This window comes from Ctenocephalides felis, unplaced genomic scaffold, assembly GCF_003426905.1.
Source record: "Ctenocephalides felis isolate EL2017-DRISC unplaced genomic scaffold, ASM342690v1 CF-g0.4_SCAFFOLD_01886, whole genome shotgun sequence".
Lineage (NCBI taxonomy): Eukaryota > Metazoa > Arthropoda > Insecta > Siphonaptera > Pulicidae > Ctenocephalides > Ctenocephalides felis.
In genome coordinates, this window is record NW_020538040.1 from 51,960,050 (window position 1) to 51,977,136 (window position 17,087).

A 17,087-nucleotide genomic window follows, 5' to 3' on the forward strand; every position below is an offset into this window, starting at 1 on the left:
TAATGCTTTGAAATGCTTTGCATTGAGAAACTCGTGATACAGAGGAAGTACCAAATAAACTCTCAATGTTTCAACATCAGGCGAGATGGTAACAAGGAAGGTATCACATCTGTAGTAATACATTCAAAAATCTGAAAAATTTATATTTATTTTAATTTTGTATAAAAGATATTGTTGAGAATGGTATGGAGGGTAATAATTTACTATAAATAAATTGATTTTCAATTATCACAACTGATATAGTATACAGTAAGATTTACAGTATCTATATATACTAATAAAGTAAAATATTAAAATTCAAAGCAGTTTGTAAAAAGTATCAGCTTGGCTTAAAATTATTTATTTCAATCAAATTGTGCATCATAAAGAACAAGCAATTACAAATTACATTAACAATGTTTTTATTAAACTTACCAAGTCTTTTAATCTGCTATTGTGAAGTAAGGCTATACTATTAAATGCCTTGTGTGCACTATTAATTTCAACTCCATGATGTTTAGATGTGCAACAAAGTGATCAAAATTAGGCAGCAAAAACGAGCCATTAAAGCATGCCTGACTTCGAAAAACAGTTTCTATGTAGCTGATCAATTCCTACAATGTTCATAATTTATTTTGAATTATAAACATTTATATCTGAAGAAAATATTTGCCTCACATCTTCTTTTTCCCTTTTTGATATATTCAGCATTTTTGTAATCTGTTCAATGTCAATAGTAATAATTTGAAAAGCAGGATTGGGCCGACGTAAATCCTCTGATTGTGACATCATCCCCATGTTTTCGTACCGTTACGAAGCAGTGATCACCACCAGCAAATATTCTATGTACTATTAGGTCTTCCTAAAACAAAATGAAGTTACATCTATCTACATCTACCTACATACATATGTACATCTATACATTTATATTTTATTATACATCTGTATACACACATACATACATACATACATATATATATATATATATATATATATATACTTATATATAACAATGGAGCTCTCGATCAAATGATTCAGTAAAACTTGAAAACGGCTGAGCCGATTTGGTCACTCTTAGTCTTGAAAAATTTGTGCTAATCAGTAGGTTGTCGGAAAGGTGAGATGTTATTTCAAAATCGCGTAGAATCTTTACATTTTCAATTTGAAATTTTTGTAGAAGCATAATTTAAATAAAACAATGAACGGTAGCAAATGTCAAACGTTTTTGGCAGATGATGTTCAATTACGTTTGATAGGATGTCTTACGTGAATATTATTTAATAATGATTAAATTGTAGTAAATACAAAAACGTTATTAAACGGATCGCAAGTGTTACTAGAAACTCAAAATATCAACTTTTTTGAAATGTTAATTTGAAAAGCACTTTTTGACATATTTTTCTCAAACACGGTGCTCTGAAAGGTCTGATTTGTATAATTATATACTCATTGGTATTTATAAAACATTTGCTAGGTTATATTATTTTTTATTTATGTTATTTTAATTCTGAACCTAAATTTGGTATCGATCAAATGGAAATTTTGTCAAATAACATTTTCCCAGCTATAATTTCCCATAATTTATCGAAGAATAGATCGTAATATATGAAGGTCCGGGTTAAAAAGGTCCATGTGTTAAAAACCAGTAAAGTTAAGCATTGTTTAACAACAATATTTGAAAGTAGAGGGTAAAAGATGTATAACCAGCTATAACCTTGATTCTTATGACTTTGCTATCGAGAGATAAAGAGTAATCTTTGAAAATCCATAATACTTTTTATTAAATTTACTTTAATTCATTGAATGTTACTTGAAACTTTTCAAGAAGCAGGTCAAAGAAGAAATACTTTTTTCATTTTCTATCTGTCCTCGCAGAAATTTAAAATTTTTGTATAAGCTCAGTAGTATTATTTACAATTATACACAAAATCCTGAATCCAAAAAGAATCTGAAAGACTTGAAACGTAATCAATAAGTCGAAAGACGAAAAAGACTTGGATTGGATTATACCATGTTCTCTATAGAAAATGTATAACAAATGTAACAACAATGTACAATTGTTGTATTAAAACTCATAAAAATAAAATTTCAAATGTAATATATAAGTATATAAAGTATACAAATATTCTTTTAGTTGTGAAAATAATAAATGGCTTACATTATTATTAGGGACTAGAGATACTCCACTTGGTGAAAGCCATGGACCCATAACTACCTGCGGGGTATTAACACTATGAGCTGAACGTGTACCTAACTGGCCAGCACCACCCAAACCAAAACCGTAAACCCTGCCTCTTGATGGCACAAGAGCAAGAGTATGACGACGGCCACAAGATAGCTGTGTAATAGTACTGCCCATCAATTCCATCACCTGTAATTAATAACTTTTGAATTGCATTTAATGCCTACTGTAATTTTTTATTTAAGTAAACTATAATTAATAAGGAGGCGTCCATTAATCATGTGATCGATTTTTAAGAATTTTTGCAACCCCCTTCCACTTCCTAATGCGTGGTAAATATGAAAATTAACCCCCCCCCCAAAAAAAAAAAAATCATAATTTATGAAAACATTTTTTGTCAAGTACAAATAAATAGACTAATATTACTAGAATATCTTACTCGACCCTTCTCTCCCACATATTTTGTGATTTTTTGTCAAACCCTCCCCCTTTTAAAGCCTCACTTGATTAATGGCGGCCTCTAACTATAATCAGATGGATTGTAATAAGGATTTCTCAAGAGATATCATTCTGTTCATATATAAGTCAAAACTATTGCAAATTGTGTTCTCCTAGTACTAAAAAATGATTACTATTGTTACTATTTTAGCAACTTTTTGTTTGTAAGTAAAGTTATTGTATAAATAAAACTAATCATTATGGATGTTGAAACACGTGAACAAAGCTCATTTTCAATCAAAGCATGTTATATAGAACTTACTTTTCTTGGCAATATCTCATTAGAAGTGCTACCATGTCCTAATTGGCCATTGCTGCCATCTCCACAAGTCAAAACTCCACCATCTAAGGTAAGAAATGCACTAAATCCTTCACCACAGGCTACAAGGGTCACCCGAATATTTCTTAATGTGCGCAATTGGCAAGGAAATGACCGATTTTGTTCATCGTTTAATCCTAACTGACCATAATCATTTCGGCCCCATCCAAATACAGCACCAGATCTATGGTATAATAATTAATGTTACTAAAATTTATAAAAAAATTAAACAATCTATATTGTTAAACAAAACTAAATGATACTTAAATGAAGCTTAATAATCAAAGTTTAAACCAAAGTAACGCTTTATTGCAAATAAATCTTATTAAACAATGTAAATGGTTTCTAATAAAAATTAATTAAGGATACTTTGGTCTAGGATTTAAAAAAAAATCAATTTTATTTTGTGGCATATTTTTAAAATTTAATTATTGAAGAAAATGTGTAAAAGAGGATTTTTCAAAACTTTAATTATTATCGGAGATATAGCTATTTGACCATGACAATCCTTCTCTGTTTCCTTCCTCAGCAAAACTAAATTTTACAATACGACACCCATAATTTCTCAACTTCTACTGGACTAATTTACTTGAAATTTTTACAGTCTTCTTTATAGTCATCCGAAAATTCAAGAATATAAACAAAGGGTATAAAAAAATATATTCAGGCAATAGCTATTATATAGTTTTTTATTTTGAGTTGTTTATAGTTCATACGACATCAGCATTATTCTAAATTAAATAAATTTCAGATTATATGCAATGCTAAAATTCTAGATGTAGTCATATGGCAATTTTTTGAGACCCTCCATTTCATCACCTACTAGAATTAAAACTTTATAACTGTTTATAATTTTTATCTTTTTTATATTCTTAAAACATTAATTAATAACTTGTAAAAAAGTAAATAGTAATATATGGTTTGCTTCCAGAGTCTTTCAAAAATCTTGGCTCTAGGATACCCTCCTCAATGTAAATATCAATTTTTTTCACAGTTAGTGGATACAATATTATACCAAATCAAACTTACCGTGAAATTGCAAAACTATGATCACCACCACAAGCAATGTATGATATTGGTATTCCATATAAACTTTTTATGAGAGTTGCAGTTGAAACCTTTTCAGATGTATTACCTAAACCAAGTTGGCCAAAATTATTTGCACCCCAGCTGAACAATTCTCCATCTGTAATTAGAACACTATTTATGATTGAAGCCATATTAAAAAATATACGCATCTTTCATTAAATATGTAAAATCATTTTTTAAATCAATTTATTTTGCCGAAAAAAAAAACGAATAGCACAGCACTAGGCTATTATAACAAATGCCATTGAAAAATTATTTCAATGTATATTAAAATACATTGATAACTAATTGAAAATTGTTGAACTTTGTGGCACATTCACTTCATACTTAAATTTATATCATGATTTATTTTGTATACATGAAATGGAACAAAAATAATTTTGAAGGAAATGAAACAATAAATGTCATCCACTAATGTTTGAACACCATTCATTAAAAAAATAGAGCGATAACAATTCTATGGAAGGCCACCATCATCATACCAATAAATTAGTAAAGATTGTTAACTGAACAGTTTCTTACTATTAGCTAAGGCAAGGGAATGATTCTTTCCACAACATATCTGTATAATGTGCTTAGGAGCTAATTTCTTTATAATCTTAGGAGAATTCTGGATAGGTTCACTATTTGTTAGTCCTAGTTGCCCATGAAAATCTGAGCCCCAACTGTACAGTTGCCCCCATTCATTAACAGCCATGGAATGAGCAACTCCACATGATATCTGTCTTATCGGTGAATTTCCAAGAGCATCAACCAGTTCTACAAAAAATAAAGAGATGTAATTTACGTAAAAGCATATTGAAAATATTTTATTACATTCATACCATCTTATCGAAGTTTTCCTATACGTATTGAATGTGTACTCAGAATAAAAGTAAATAGTCACAATAAACATTGAATATATAATATTTCATAAAATTAAATTTTTCCTAAACTCTATTAACATTTTTAGAAGTGTCAGCGTTATCATAAAAGTGCACTAATAGCTTTTATGGAAAATAAACTAACATTGAGAAAAAGCAACTGTGTTTTATCAATAATGAACTTATTTATAAAAAATGAAGTACATATTAGTGTTTGTTCTATAAAATATATCAAAAAAATTCCTTGCAATCGATATTAGGCAATCAGCAAGAGTTATCTAACATTAATATAGTTCAGTTACTTTTGTGACTGATTAAAAACATATAACGATGTATGTGTGCTGTAGTACAGACTAATCGATTTTTCTAGAATGAAATAATAATTAAAAGAATAGAAGTAAAAGCACACATACTAAAGATTGACCTACGTGGCCTTTTTCTTGGCTGGTCATGTCCCAATTGACCAAAATCATTACTTCCACAAGAGTAAATTTGTCCAGATGATGTTAAAAGTAATGTATGAGTATATCCACAAGCGGCAACAATAACAGAACTCGCTCCACTCCAATCCAATTGTTGAGGTGTAAGAACCTGATAGAACGGATTTATTAAAAATTGGAATTAATAAAATATGTTTATTTTGAAGCATAAAGACCTGTTCATTTTCTACACCTCCTAAACCCAATTCCCCGTGAATTGTACTTCCCCAGCAGTACATGTCAAATATATTATCCCACAATAAAACTCCTTCAGTTTTCATAACACCTTCTTAATCTTAATTTTTTTTATGGCGTTCAAATTGGAAGAAAAAACTTCTAACCTCTAACCACTTTCAGCATTATTTATCACTCTTAGCCAAAAACGCACCATTTTCGCTTTAGTTGAACGAAATAAAATTAAACATATATTTATATCACTTAAGTGTCCACTCATGGAGCGCACTCTTGCCCGTTGTTGAATGTCGCGGTACTGATCTGCAATGCAATTCACATTTTCGAGTGCATAATTTGACACTTGTTAACATGCAGTTCTTCAGCCATTTTGAATCTAAAAATAACATGAAGTTGGATATTAAAGGCGCGAAATTCAAAATATGAATAAATATAATCTTATACAAACGCATTTTAACTATTATTTTCCACAGACTAACTGTTAACTGGCATAACTATATTTTTTTTTTTAAAAAACGTAAAAATAAGCACAAATTTTGCCTTAAAATATTAATCTTATATTTGCACGTTATAAAAGAAAGAAAATTTAAGAAGTAACACACAAATAATACCATTTTTTTGAGTATTTAGATTTTTTATACTGTTTTTGGGTTTTCATAAATACTAATTCATAATGCTTCGATTGTTTGGATTGATAATATAAAATGACAGTTTGCCAAATATTTGTTTAAAATATGTTGTGTTGTACTTTAACTATTAAAAATAATGATTATATATTTGCTTTAGCTGAATATGGTAATGACTGGTATACATTCAATTATTGTGTTCACTTTTAAAATAATTTTTCGAATTTTCAATTCAAATAAAATGAAATTAATTCAATTCTGATACGTATTTTAATGCATGAAAATATATAAATACATATATATATATATATATATATATATATATATATATATATATATATATACCGTCATACCCCGCATAACATACGGCCCGCACAATGGACGATGCGCATAACAAACTTTTTTTCGAGCGCGAACGTTCCGCAGAACAAACTTCGCTTCACACAACGTATTCGCCGTTGTCATTTGCAGTCAAAAATATGTTGCTCAAATTAGTATAAAAACTGGACTTTGGAAAGTTATGTCACGCTATGAAAATATACTCGTTGGCAAAAAAACTCACAGTTAAATCCTCTCGTTATTGGGCTATTCAAATTCACCCCAAAAATTTTGAATGTGGATTATCAAAAACCTAAAAAAAAAACAGTTAGCAGATTTTGAGTTCATAAAGTCCATAAAGGACCTTTTGGTCAAATGGTATTCGAAAATGTTTACGTTTCAAACATGACTGGTGCTAAAATCAGAAATTTGTATAATGATGAGCTTACCTTTCATTTGCAGTAGGTGCTGAAAAAGAGCATAAGAGAACAACTAACGACAGTTTGTTTAAATATTCAGAAGTTAAAAGGGCAAAAAAGGAAGCAGTACCACTCTGATGATAGCTTATTTCCCAAATTGGTAATAGTTTTTTAGTCTTAATTATATGTAAAATGTATGGCCATATTTCAAAATACAGAACGAATGATTTTATTTTCATTAATTTAACTTCCCGGAACGAATTAAGTACGTAAAATGCGGGGTATCACTACACACACACACACACACACACACACACACACATATATATATATATATATATATATATATATATATATATATATATATACATATACCCAGGTGTCCCAGAAACAGAAATTGACCTTAACTGTTCAGAAAATTGTGAGCTAGAGCTTTGGTAAATTTAGGATTATATTTGGTCAATAATTGGTACTGTAACAGCGAATAACATTTCGAAAACCACAGTAAAAAAAATACCATAATTGCCCCAAGAATTCGCAATAATTTAACTTACATGTAAGCCTTTCTACTTTTAATAACAAACACAAAATAGATAGAGCCAAATCGATTGAAATTGTGTTAGCAAATGAAATTGTAAAAGAAAACACATCAAATTTAAACAAATTAAATAAAATGAGACACCAAAGTTATTGCGTAGTAAATTGTAAAAAAACGAGTAGAAAAAGTGAGTGCAAATTTATTTTATGAAAATTCAAAAGGCATACTACTAATTGTGAGTAACGTGAAAAAAGATTATAATTTAATAAAAAAAATCAGTTTATTCAGACGTGTTAAAATAAATTGAAAATTTAACATCACGGATAAAATTGAAGGTTGACTGAACATTGATTAGATTTTATTTTTTTATTTTATGATCGAACAACGTGTTTGCCCAGCAAGTAAAAAGTTATGTTAACTAGTAAAATGTTGACTCTATGAGAAAATTAAAAAACAGCCCTAAATAATATTGTAAATATATCTTGCTTGAAAATAAATATATAAAATAAATAAATAAGTATATAAAATATTTGATTTATTAGTAACTGTATTTATATATTTACAACTTGTTCCACAAAAATAGAAATTTAACAACGATCATATAGATATTAAATATTGAGAGTAATAGGTTTCTGTTGCTCGTCAAGTTTCTCTTTGTATAAGTCGAGTATTGGTTTCACCTCCTCTTCCAAAAACTCCAGTACTTGGTCAGGCGCGCGCCCTGTAAACGTACTCGCATCCAGGATTTCATTCAATTTATCGAGAACTGGCGCAAAGTAGGGATCATTCTTGATGCGCTCCACAAGATCGTTATCTTTTCCGTATTGTTTCACCTGCGCACCAGCCTGTTGAGATAAAACTCTTATCCGTTCATGGCATTCCTGTCGATCACCACCCGCTTTCACCATTGCCATAATCACATTTTCAGCAGACATGAAAGGCAATTCTTGAGAAACGTGTCTGGCTATAACTTGAGGGTAGACAACCAAACCTTGGCATACATTTAGCAAAGTAAGGAGTATGGCATCTGCAGAAAGAAAGGCCTCCGCTAAGGTCAGTCTTCTGTTTGCGGAATCGTCTAAAGTTCTTTCTAACCACTGCACAGCTAAAGTATTAGCTGCATTTGAATGCAAAGATATCAAGTGTCTTGCTAAGGCACAACAACGCTCTGAACGCATTGGATTGCGTTTATAGGGCATGGCGCTGGATCCAATCTGCGTAATTTCAAAAGGTTCTTCTAACTCTTTTCTGGAGGCAAGAAGACGAATATCTGAGCACATCTTGTGAACAGTAGAACCTAAGCTAGCTAATGCTGAAACAATTTCCAAATCTACTTTACGAGAATAGGTTTGTCCAGTAACGGCATAACAGCGATTAAATCCAGCCAATTCCGCAACGCGTTTATCCAATCGTTTAACTTTTTCACCATCTCCAGCAAATAATTGTAAAAAGCTAGCTTGGGTACCAGTAGTTCCTTTAGCTCCGCGGAAACGCAAATCATCCCTTGCTCTTCGTAGAGCTCTTTCGTCCATCAGCAAGTCAGACATCCACAACGTTGCTCGTTTGCCAACAGTGGTTAACTGAGCTGGTTGTAGATGTGTGTAACCCAAAGTTGGCAAAGAACGATGACGTAGAGCAAAATCTCCCAAACTTCTCACCACTCCAGCCAGACGAGGTAAAAGCAAATCCAAAGCATCGCGCATGATCATTAAATCAGTGTTGTCACCGACGTAACAAGATGTGGCACCCAGATGAATGACAGGAGCTGCAAGAGGACATTGAGTAGCAAAAACATGAACGTGAGCCATAACATCATGGCGTGTCAAACGCTCTTCAGCTGATACTGCTGGATAATCAATATCTTGGAGATGAGATTCCATCTGTTTTATCTGCTCCTCAGTTATTGCAAGGCCCAGTTCCTAAAATATAAAAAACGCATTATGTTAATACCATATTACACACACCACTAACATATGAAATTAATAACTTGTTACACGTAGCATTTACGATAAGGCAAGTTACGCATGTGTAAATCGTATAAATCAAAAATAATCGATATAATCAATAAAAATTGAGTTATAGTGACTTTTAAAAATATGGGGATAATTATTTGAAATTTTGACATGGTCCATTTTTCAAAAATGTGATGACTTAGTATATTTAAATCACTTTTCGTAGGCCTATACAATTTTAGACTTATCATCATACAAGTCTCATCAAAATAATTTGTTTTACAATTAATTATCGATCTTTATCAAAAGCAATTCCAAAAAGACAAAAAATACAAATTTTACGGCAACGCAAGCCCTTGACATCGAGCTGCATCTCATGCATTTTAAATTTGCAGCTATTTTTGAGGAAATGTCAACGAAAGGTTGAATCAAAACCTTTATGTTAGAAAAAAATAAAATCAGCCGATTAGATTTTCTAGTAAAAACAGATTTCTCCTTCGGGAGGAGTTAACAATAAAACAACTGCAAATAAGTATTTACAACAGTTAGAAATTATTGCACATATTAAAAAACCATATGGTTTGTTCCATATAGTTCCAAAAATTATTTTTTTATTTGGAGATTTCTGTACGCAAATATTTCTATAGAATTGGTTTAGATAATTGTGTTCAATAAATAGGTGACAGTATTATCAAGACCAAATGACTGTCTATTCAGTATAAAATCAAAAGCAAACTTATTCAAAATTCTTGTTTTTAGTGCAGCAAAGAAAATTGTTATTATAATTAATTATTAGCATTAATTGCAATGAGAAACATTATTCATTTGATAAGAATTTGAAAGTATAATTGTGAATTTTTTATTCTTTGACTAATATAATATAATGAATGTAATATTTTTTTTTTATGGATTAATAAATTTGAAGTATTAAAAAGTAACTAAAAGTACATATGTAAATAAATAAGTATAGACAACAGCAGAACAACAACGTATAATGAATACATACTGGAAACCAATTGCCCTGTACCCAACAAATATAATTCTATTTGAAGAAAAAGCAGTTTTTTCATCTAATTTTATTTGCGAAATATAAAAATAATTAATAAGGTTATGGAGACTAAACCCTGGTAACATTATTGTTAGATTTTTGGATCTATTTCGTCCAGATTTCGATTGCTTGGTAAGTAATGCATCATAAGTAATATGTTTCATAATTATCATTTCAAATTTCATCAATCTTATTATTTTTTAACAGAAATAGTAAGAATCATATATGAATTCTTGCAAATAAAAAATCTCGCTAATGACCCTATTAAAGTTTGTATAGTGCATTCCTAAAAGCTGTATTCCTCAAATGATTTGTCAATTCAATTGTACACTTTGCACAATATTTACGGCCAACAGATAGTAATTGTGTTATCTATGAAATTGTTATCAAGTGAAACGTAGATAAATTACGCACAGGTAACAAGTGCTCATTTCATGTGGTTTTCATCACTGAATTGAGGCATTGATTTAGGAACAGGTTAAATTAAAAAAAAATAGTGAGTGGTTAGTGAATTAAATTTAGATTTGTGCTAATATTTCATATTTTTCAAAATGGTGTCAATACAAACAGTGGCTAGTATTGTGCTAAAAATTCTTAAATTGGTGAGTATGTAACAATAAAGCTTTACGTGTTGAATCTAAAGATTTCAAAATGCAATAAAGCAACAAATTAAAGACTGCTACATACTGATTGAATGTTCTAAATCATTCACCATATAACATGTGCAGCTAAAATTTATTTGTCGATGCATTTGTCATAATTTAATTTCTATTTTATAATTTATTTTATACATTCTTAAACTGTATCTTCTGTTACTTGATAATTTTTGTTATAATTTCTTTTATCAGACGTAATTATATTTTTGTTATAATTTCTTTTATCAGACGTATAATTGCATATAATGCAATATAAACAATACCGACAAACAATAAACTCATAACAAAAAATCAATTATTTAGAATGTGACTTATCGTATTTCGCATTCTTATGAATTTGGTCTTGTTTAAATGCGTTAGTCATAATATAAAATCGACGCACCCATGTTGAAATACTTGAAACAGTTTATCTTATCAATGTTCTAGAATTACAAATAGATAAAAATTCTAATAAAATGAAAATAATAATGATCGTTTATCATGGCATTATTTAGCAGGTAGCTTTTTATTCTTACTAAAACATACTAAAAAATGTTAAAATTTTAATACATTTAAAATAAAATTAAAAAATATAATTAAATATAATAGGTGTTTACAAATGCTTCACAAAAGTTAATTCCTAAATATAATTTATGTTTTGCTGATGAATTTAGAATCTTCGTTGAATGTTTCGTTTTGTTTCAATTGATTTCATGTTTTATTTCTAAACATATTTTTTTAAATATATTTTACTTTGCAAATTAATTCTTTTAATATTATTGGTAAGTTAAAATACAAAATGAAGAAAATATATTTATGGTCTTCTGACAACTAATTCTGCAGAGATGCAGAATAAAATTACGAAATTTTCCCAATTTATGCGAATGTGAATAAGCGTTGTTTTAATCAAATGAAAGATTGGTAAATGGTACCAGGGGATGGTAATGTCGAATATTGAATTAATGCAAATACTACAATCTAAAACTCCCAAACCCATTAATGAAGCTCCCTGATATTTTCCCAACTATATAATTAATGTTTACCATATCACATTCGTAAAAATAATTATCAAATATATACGCCATAAAAGCCTCTTAAATATTGAAGATCATCCTAATTAATTATGAACTTTCTTGTCTAATTTTTCTATTGAGACGCCTCAAAAGAAATTAGCCAACATATTTATTTTAAATTTAAATCTCTTTATTTTTAAATATCTAATTGGAGAGAATTCGATTCTAACTGATTCTAAGCAATGTAATATTTGTTAATATTAATGTGTAATAAAGATGTTTATGTCTAAGTGGTCTCTTTTGTGTGTATTATGTGTTTCTTATAACCTGCCAAATACCTGATGAAAATTACATAATTTTCGTTTGTTGTTAAATTTATAATATATATAAAAAAATTCTAGATAACTTCATAAACTATTTCTTAAAGGTTCTAAACTTGATAATCCTGATTATATACCGTACTGGTTATTCTGGTCAATTTCTGGGAATTGGTGGGACATGGAATCTAAACGAAGAAAAAAATCCAGATGTGGAAATAGTGGCGAGCGGCGTGTTCGTAGGATATTTCATTTATACATCTGTGCAATTGATGACATTCTGTTTTGGTACCACTAAACACAAAAGGTAATAATATATAAATATTTAGTTGACTTCTATTATGTGCATATGCTCAGTGTCCAGAACCCGCTCGCTCATCGAGTTTGTGCAAATGAAAACTCATGAACTCATTGCGAGTGAAAATCGCTAGAAAATATGGGCTTATTTTTACTCGTTTTCTTTTTATTATAAAACCAACAAGTATTTTGCAATGTTGATCAAATGCGCAAATTTTTAATGGAACTAGTCAAGACACTATAGGTAGCGCCCATTAATCACGGTATCATTAATCATTAATCATCACGCGTATTTTTATTACCTACAAAAAGTCGTAAAATTTGATTTTTTAAAATTATGTTTTTCTTTATAAATTGAGGTAAAAAATAAATACACTTGATATTTTACTAGACCCCATGTGATATCTCGTGATTTGTTGTCAACCCTCCATCCCCTTCTAGGCCTCACGGTGAATAACGGTCGCGAATTTAACAAATAGTCTTAATTATAGAAAACTTGTGGCAATTTGGTCATTATTTTAGACTATGGTCTTAGAAATGTTAATTACGATACGTTTCCAAAGTTTGAATGTATAAAAATTAACCACAATAACCAAAAAATGATCATAATTTGACAAAAGCTTTAAGTTGTAATTAAAAGCTCATAATTTTCGAACTGCATGGGATAATATATTTCCCATTTCGGATTGTACTTAAGTTCTGGGACACCCTGTATGATTTACTTGCTCTTCCTTTATCTATACGTAGCACCAATTAAGTTATGTTTTTTGTTCAACTATTATAATAGTTAATTAACTGTTATAATAGTTCAGTTGCTAATAATTATTAAAAAAAATGAAAAAATACTGATACCATCCAAAATGAAATTTTGGAAATAGACGGACATAAATCATACAATCATACTAATTTGGCAGAACAACATGCTTTTATCAGCCTTTCTTTAAACGGCAAAAATATTTTAACAAAAACTCATTACGCAGTTTCGCTCAGAATCATTGGTAAACTAGTGGTGTATGGCATCGTGCCTCAAGGCAAATTGCTGAAACTTTGTGTACCGTAACGAAATGTTCGAGGAATATTAAATATTTTGAAATAGATTATTATAAATACTATAACATTGTCTAATATTTATAAGAATTATATAAACTGAATTGCAAAGTTAAAATTATTTATTTAAAGAATATAAGTGAGCTTTAAAACTTCAGCCAGAATTAAAATTAAAATTTGAATTATTTTCGATGTACAAAAACAATTTTTTGGAAAAAAATTGAAATCAATTTTTTTTCCAAAAGCAATTATTTTATCAAAACAAGCAGAAAGTTTTTATGAATCATTCAAGTCTGTTAATCCGTACGCACGAAAAACGACACATTCATTTTTTCAGAGGTATGCCAAAATATTCAGAAATCTTCAAGACGTGAAGATATGCAAAAATTTTAATTTTCGATTTTCGGCCCATTACTATAACTACCCTACGGGAAGGTAATAATAATAAATAAATCCTTAAACTCAGTGAATATAAGGCGCATCTATCTCACTATCTGATAAGCATATGAATTACTTTCAAAGTATTTTATGATATGAAGTTAAAGTCAAAACAAGTGGAACTAAAATCAACGGCACATATCAATAAACACAATATATGACCTTAATTAATTAATTAATTAATAATATGAATTTAAATCAACCTATAATCAAATAATTGACAGGCGTAATATTTCCAGGGAACTATCAGATATCATAATGAACGTAGTGGGAACTTTCATGTGGTTGGCAGTAGGAGGTACTGGTCTGCACTATTGGAACGGATACATGAATGAGCACCATTTGCAGCAAGTTACTTCAGAAAGAGAAGTTGGTCTCGCCTTAGGTTCCTTGTGCGTGCTCAGTGGGGCCTGCTATTTGCTGGACACGGTCTTAGCATTCGTTCATTTCGCAAAAGAATTGTAGAAAAGTCCTCCTATTATTTTTCTCATTTGTATTTTGTATAGTAGTTTAGTTCATTTAATATAACATTACATTATTATCATTATTTTTATAAGTTATATCTTTGTAGACCAGGCCATTTGGCGACAAACATTAAAATTCTTTGTAAATCCTTCTTTAGATAATCAATATACAAATTAGGATATCTCCGTTATTTACAAGATTCGGTAGTTAACATTTTTAACAAGGCACATATTAACTCTTCCGACTCGGATGCCGCCGTTCCGGCGGCAAAGTTTATATATATCATGGAATTCGCGAGTGGAAAGTGTTAATATAAATTTCAAATAATAAATCAACAAACGTTTATATATTTATTTAAAAAATAAAATTGATTTCGTTTTAGATTTAAATAATTATGCCCACTGATAGGTGTATATGAAATCCAAGATACTAATATCGATATAAAAAGTTTGACTACCATAACATTAAAAGAATATGGCAGATTTTAAAAGGCTGGTTAATCAATTTGAACAAAAAATTCTCATTGTCAGATGATTTATTTTTTTATTTATAGAAAAACGTTTATACACAAATCTTAATTAGTTGATAACGTTATATACTGCAAAAATCTTTATAATACCTAGTATTAAATATATTAATATATATATATATATATATATATATATATATATATATATATATATATATATATATATAATGAGGATAATTATCGTACCCAAATGCATTTAATAACAAAAACATAGAAAATTGTAAAGCAACTACTTGATTTGGTATCGCCCATACCAATACACATTTTTTATTAACCTTATAATACAATATACAATTATTATAATATTTATTATAAGCTCTATGACCAAAACACTTCTTCACACGAATGATAACGTATTAAGAATGCACATTATTTCTTGATTGAACTTTTAGAAACAAACGAATATCCTCAAACATTTAATTTTGGTAATATGTATTCAAAATATTTAAATAGAACATTTTACAGAACTTATTAAAATAGATCTACAATTAAACAAGCTTTTATAAATATAGAGATTGGGAAATAGAGAATAGTTTTTGATGTCTTGATCTAAATTCCTACGCTGTATATGCTCAAATAAAAAAACAATAAACATTAATTTAAGTTATATATTGGTATCTTTCTAAACATTTTTTTTTGTTTCAAATGCGTCAAACTATTATTTCATCCAGACTTTTCATACATTTCGTAATATGCAAATATAAGTTATTTAAAGTATAAATATAAGTATTAGATAATAAGTAGTTTGATTGTTAGTTACTTTCATGCAATATTATATTATTTTATAACTTTTTATTAAATATATATCAAAATATAGATTACACTAGAAGTTATTAAGTCAGTATTCATCACATCACATGACAAAAGGTTAAATAATTCCCGTCGTTTTATATTTTTATGTAATATTAAATAATAAAAAAATGTAGAAAAGTTTTGTTTATGTTTTACTCTATTTAAATTTTACTATTAACAAAATGTCAAAATGACATTTTTTATAATTTCAAATCTGACAGTAATTAGCGATTATAAATGAGAAAATTGTTATGCGCCCAGTTAACGAAGTCGTAACCAACATTAGCTTCTTAATAAAATTATTCAAATTGTAAGTTAATCATTTCACATTATATATGTAATTTTCAATAATATTATTCGTTTCATAAAACAAAACTACCAATTACGAGCTTGCATACATTTTTTACCTGAATTATTAGCATGATTGGAAAACTCGTGTAATGTAAGAAAAATTTTAGTTGAAAGTTTTTATTGCAAAAATTGCAGATTTGTAGGACTAATACCTTCAATAAAAAGTACATTGACTGATAGCTTTTTATATAGGTACTGTGTTATAGTCGGAAAAATTTCATTAGATGCAAGCCTAGATAAAACAAGAACTTTTGAAGAAATGCGATATACGAGGTAACATATGGGGCAACAAACAATGGAATTGAAACAATGGACACCTGCGACGATATATCTCGTAGTGTTTAAATAATAAACATATAAATACCACTTTAATATCATATCAGCAACTGAGCATTATTTATACTTTAAAATGTTAATGAAACAGCTGTCGAAACTATTAATCACGCTAATAATTAAACAAAACTTCACATAAACATAGTAACAAAGATTTCGACCGCTTGCAATAATATGAGTAAGAATTGCAATAATATGAGTAATTCGTATATATAATATTCAGAAGAAAATAGAGTGGCTAATATAGGTTATGGCAATATTATTTTCAGATAACTGCGATAAAACTAACAATGAGTGAGTTCATTATAGGATTCTGTATGCGCAGTGTTAACGATTATAATATGTGGTAGATAACAAATTATTTTTTA

General features: G+C 29.0%; 2 protein-coding genes and 1 pseudogene across 2 annotated transcripts; 1 reads left to right on the forward strand and 2 right to left on the reverse strand.

The window, feature by feature from the left end:
* LOC113375078 overlaps positions 1-5,909 on the reverse strand; it is a 7,054-nt pseudogene extending 1,145 nt beyond the window's left edge.
* A 2,167-nt stretch (positions 5,910-8,076) lies between these two features.
* On the reverse strand, positions 8,077-9,412 carry LOC113378455 (adenylosuccinate lyase; the record flags this gene model as incomplete). Its single annotated transcript, XM_026618987.1, is given in 1 exon segment — positions 8,077-9,412. A coding segment is annotated over 1 exon segment (1,302 nt), but the record flags the coding sequence as incomplete, so codon positions are not given.
* Positions 9,413-10,927: 1,515 nt separating this feature from the next.
* LOC113378456 (protein snakeskin-like) lies at positions 10,928-15,004 on the forward strand. Its single transcript, XM_026618988.1, has 3 exons — positions 10,928-11,104; positions 12,578-12,774; positions 14,489-15,004. The coding sequence occupies exons 1-3, from the start codon at positions 11,054-11,056 to the stop codon at positions 14,712-14,714; spliced, it is 474 nt and encodes a 157-aa protein (XP_026474773.1). The 5' UTR covers positions 10,928-11,053; the 3' UTR covers positions 14,715-15,004.
* Positions 15,005-17,087: the final 2,083 nt, after the last annotated feature.

Excerpts from the sequence above, each read along its gene's own strand:
- LOC113378456 (XM_026618988.1), top strand. The coding sequence starts at position 11,054 with ATGGTGTCAATACAAACAGTGGCTAGTATTGTGCTAAAAATTCTTAAA. Across the intron at positions 11,105-12,577 it reads TGCTAAAAATTCTTAAATTG|GTTCTAAACTTGATAATCCT; the intron begins GTGAGTATGTAA and ends TATTTCTTAAAG. Across the intron at positions 12,775-14,488 it reads GGTACCACTAAACACAAAAG|GGAACTATCAGATATCATAA; the intron begins GTAATAATATAT and ends TAATATTTCCAG.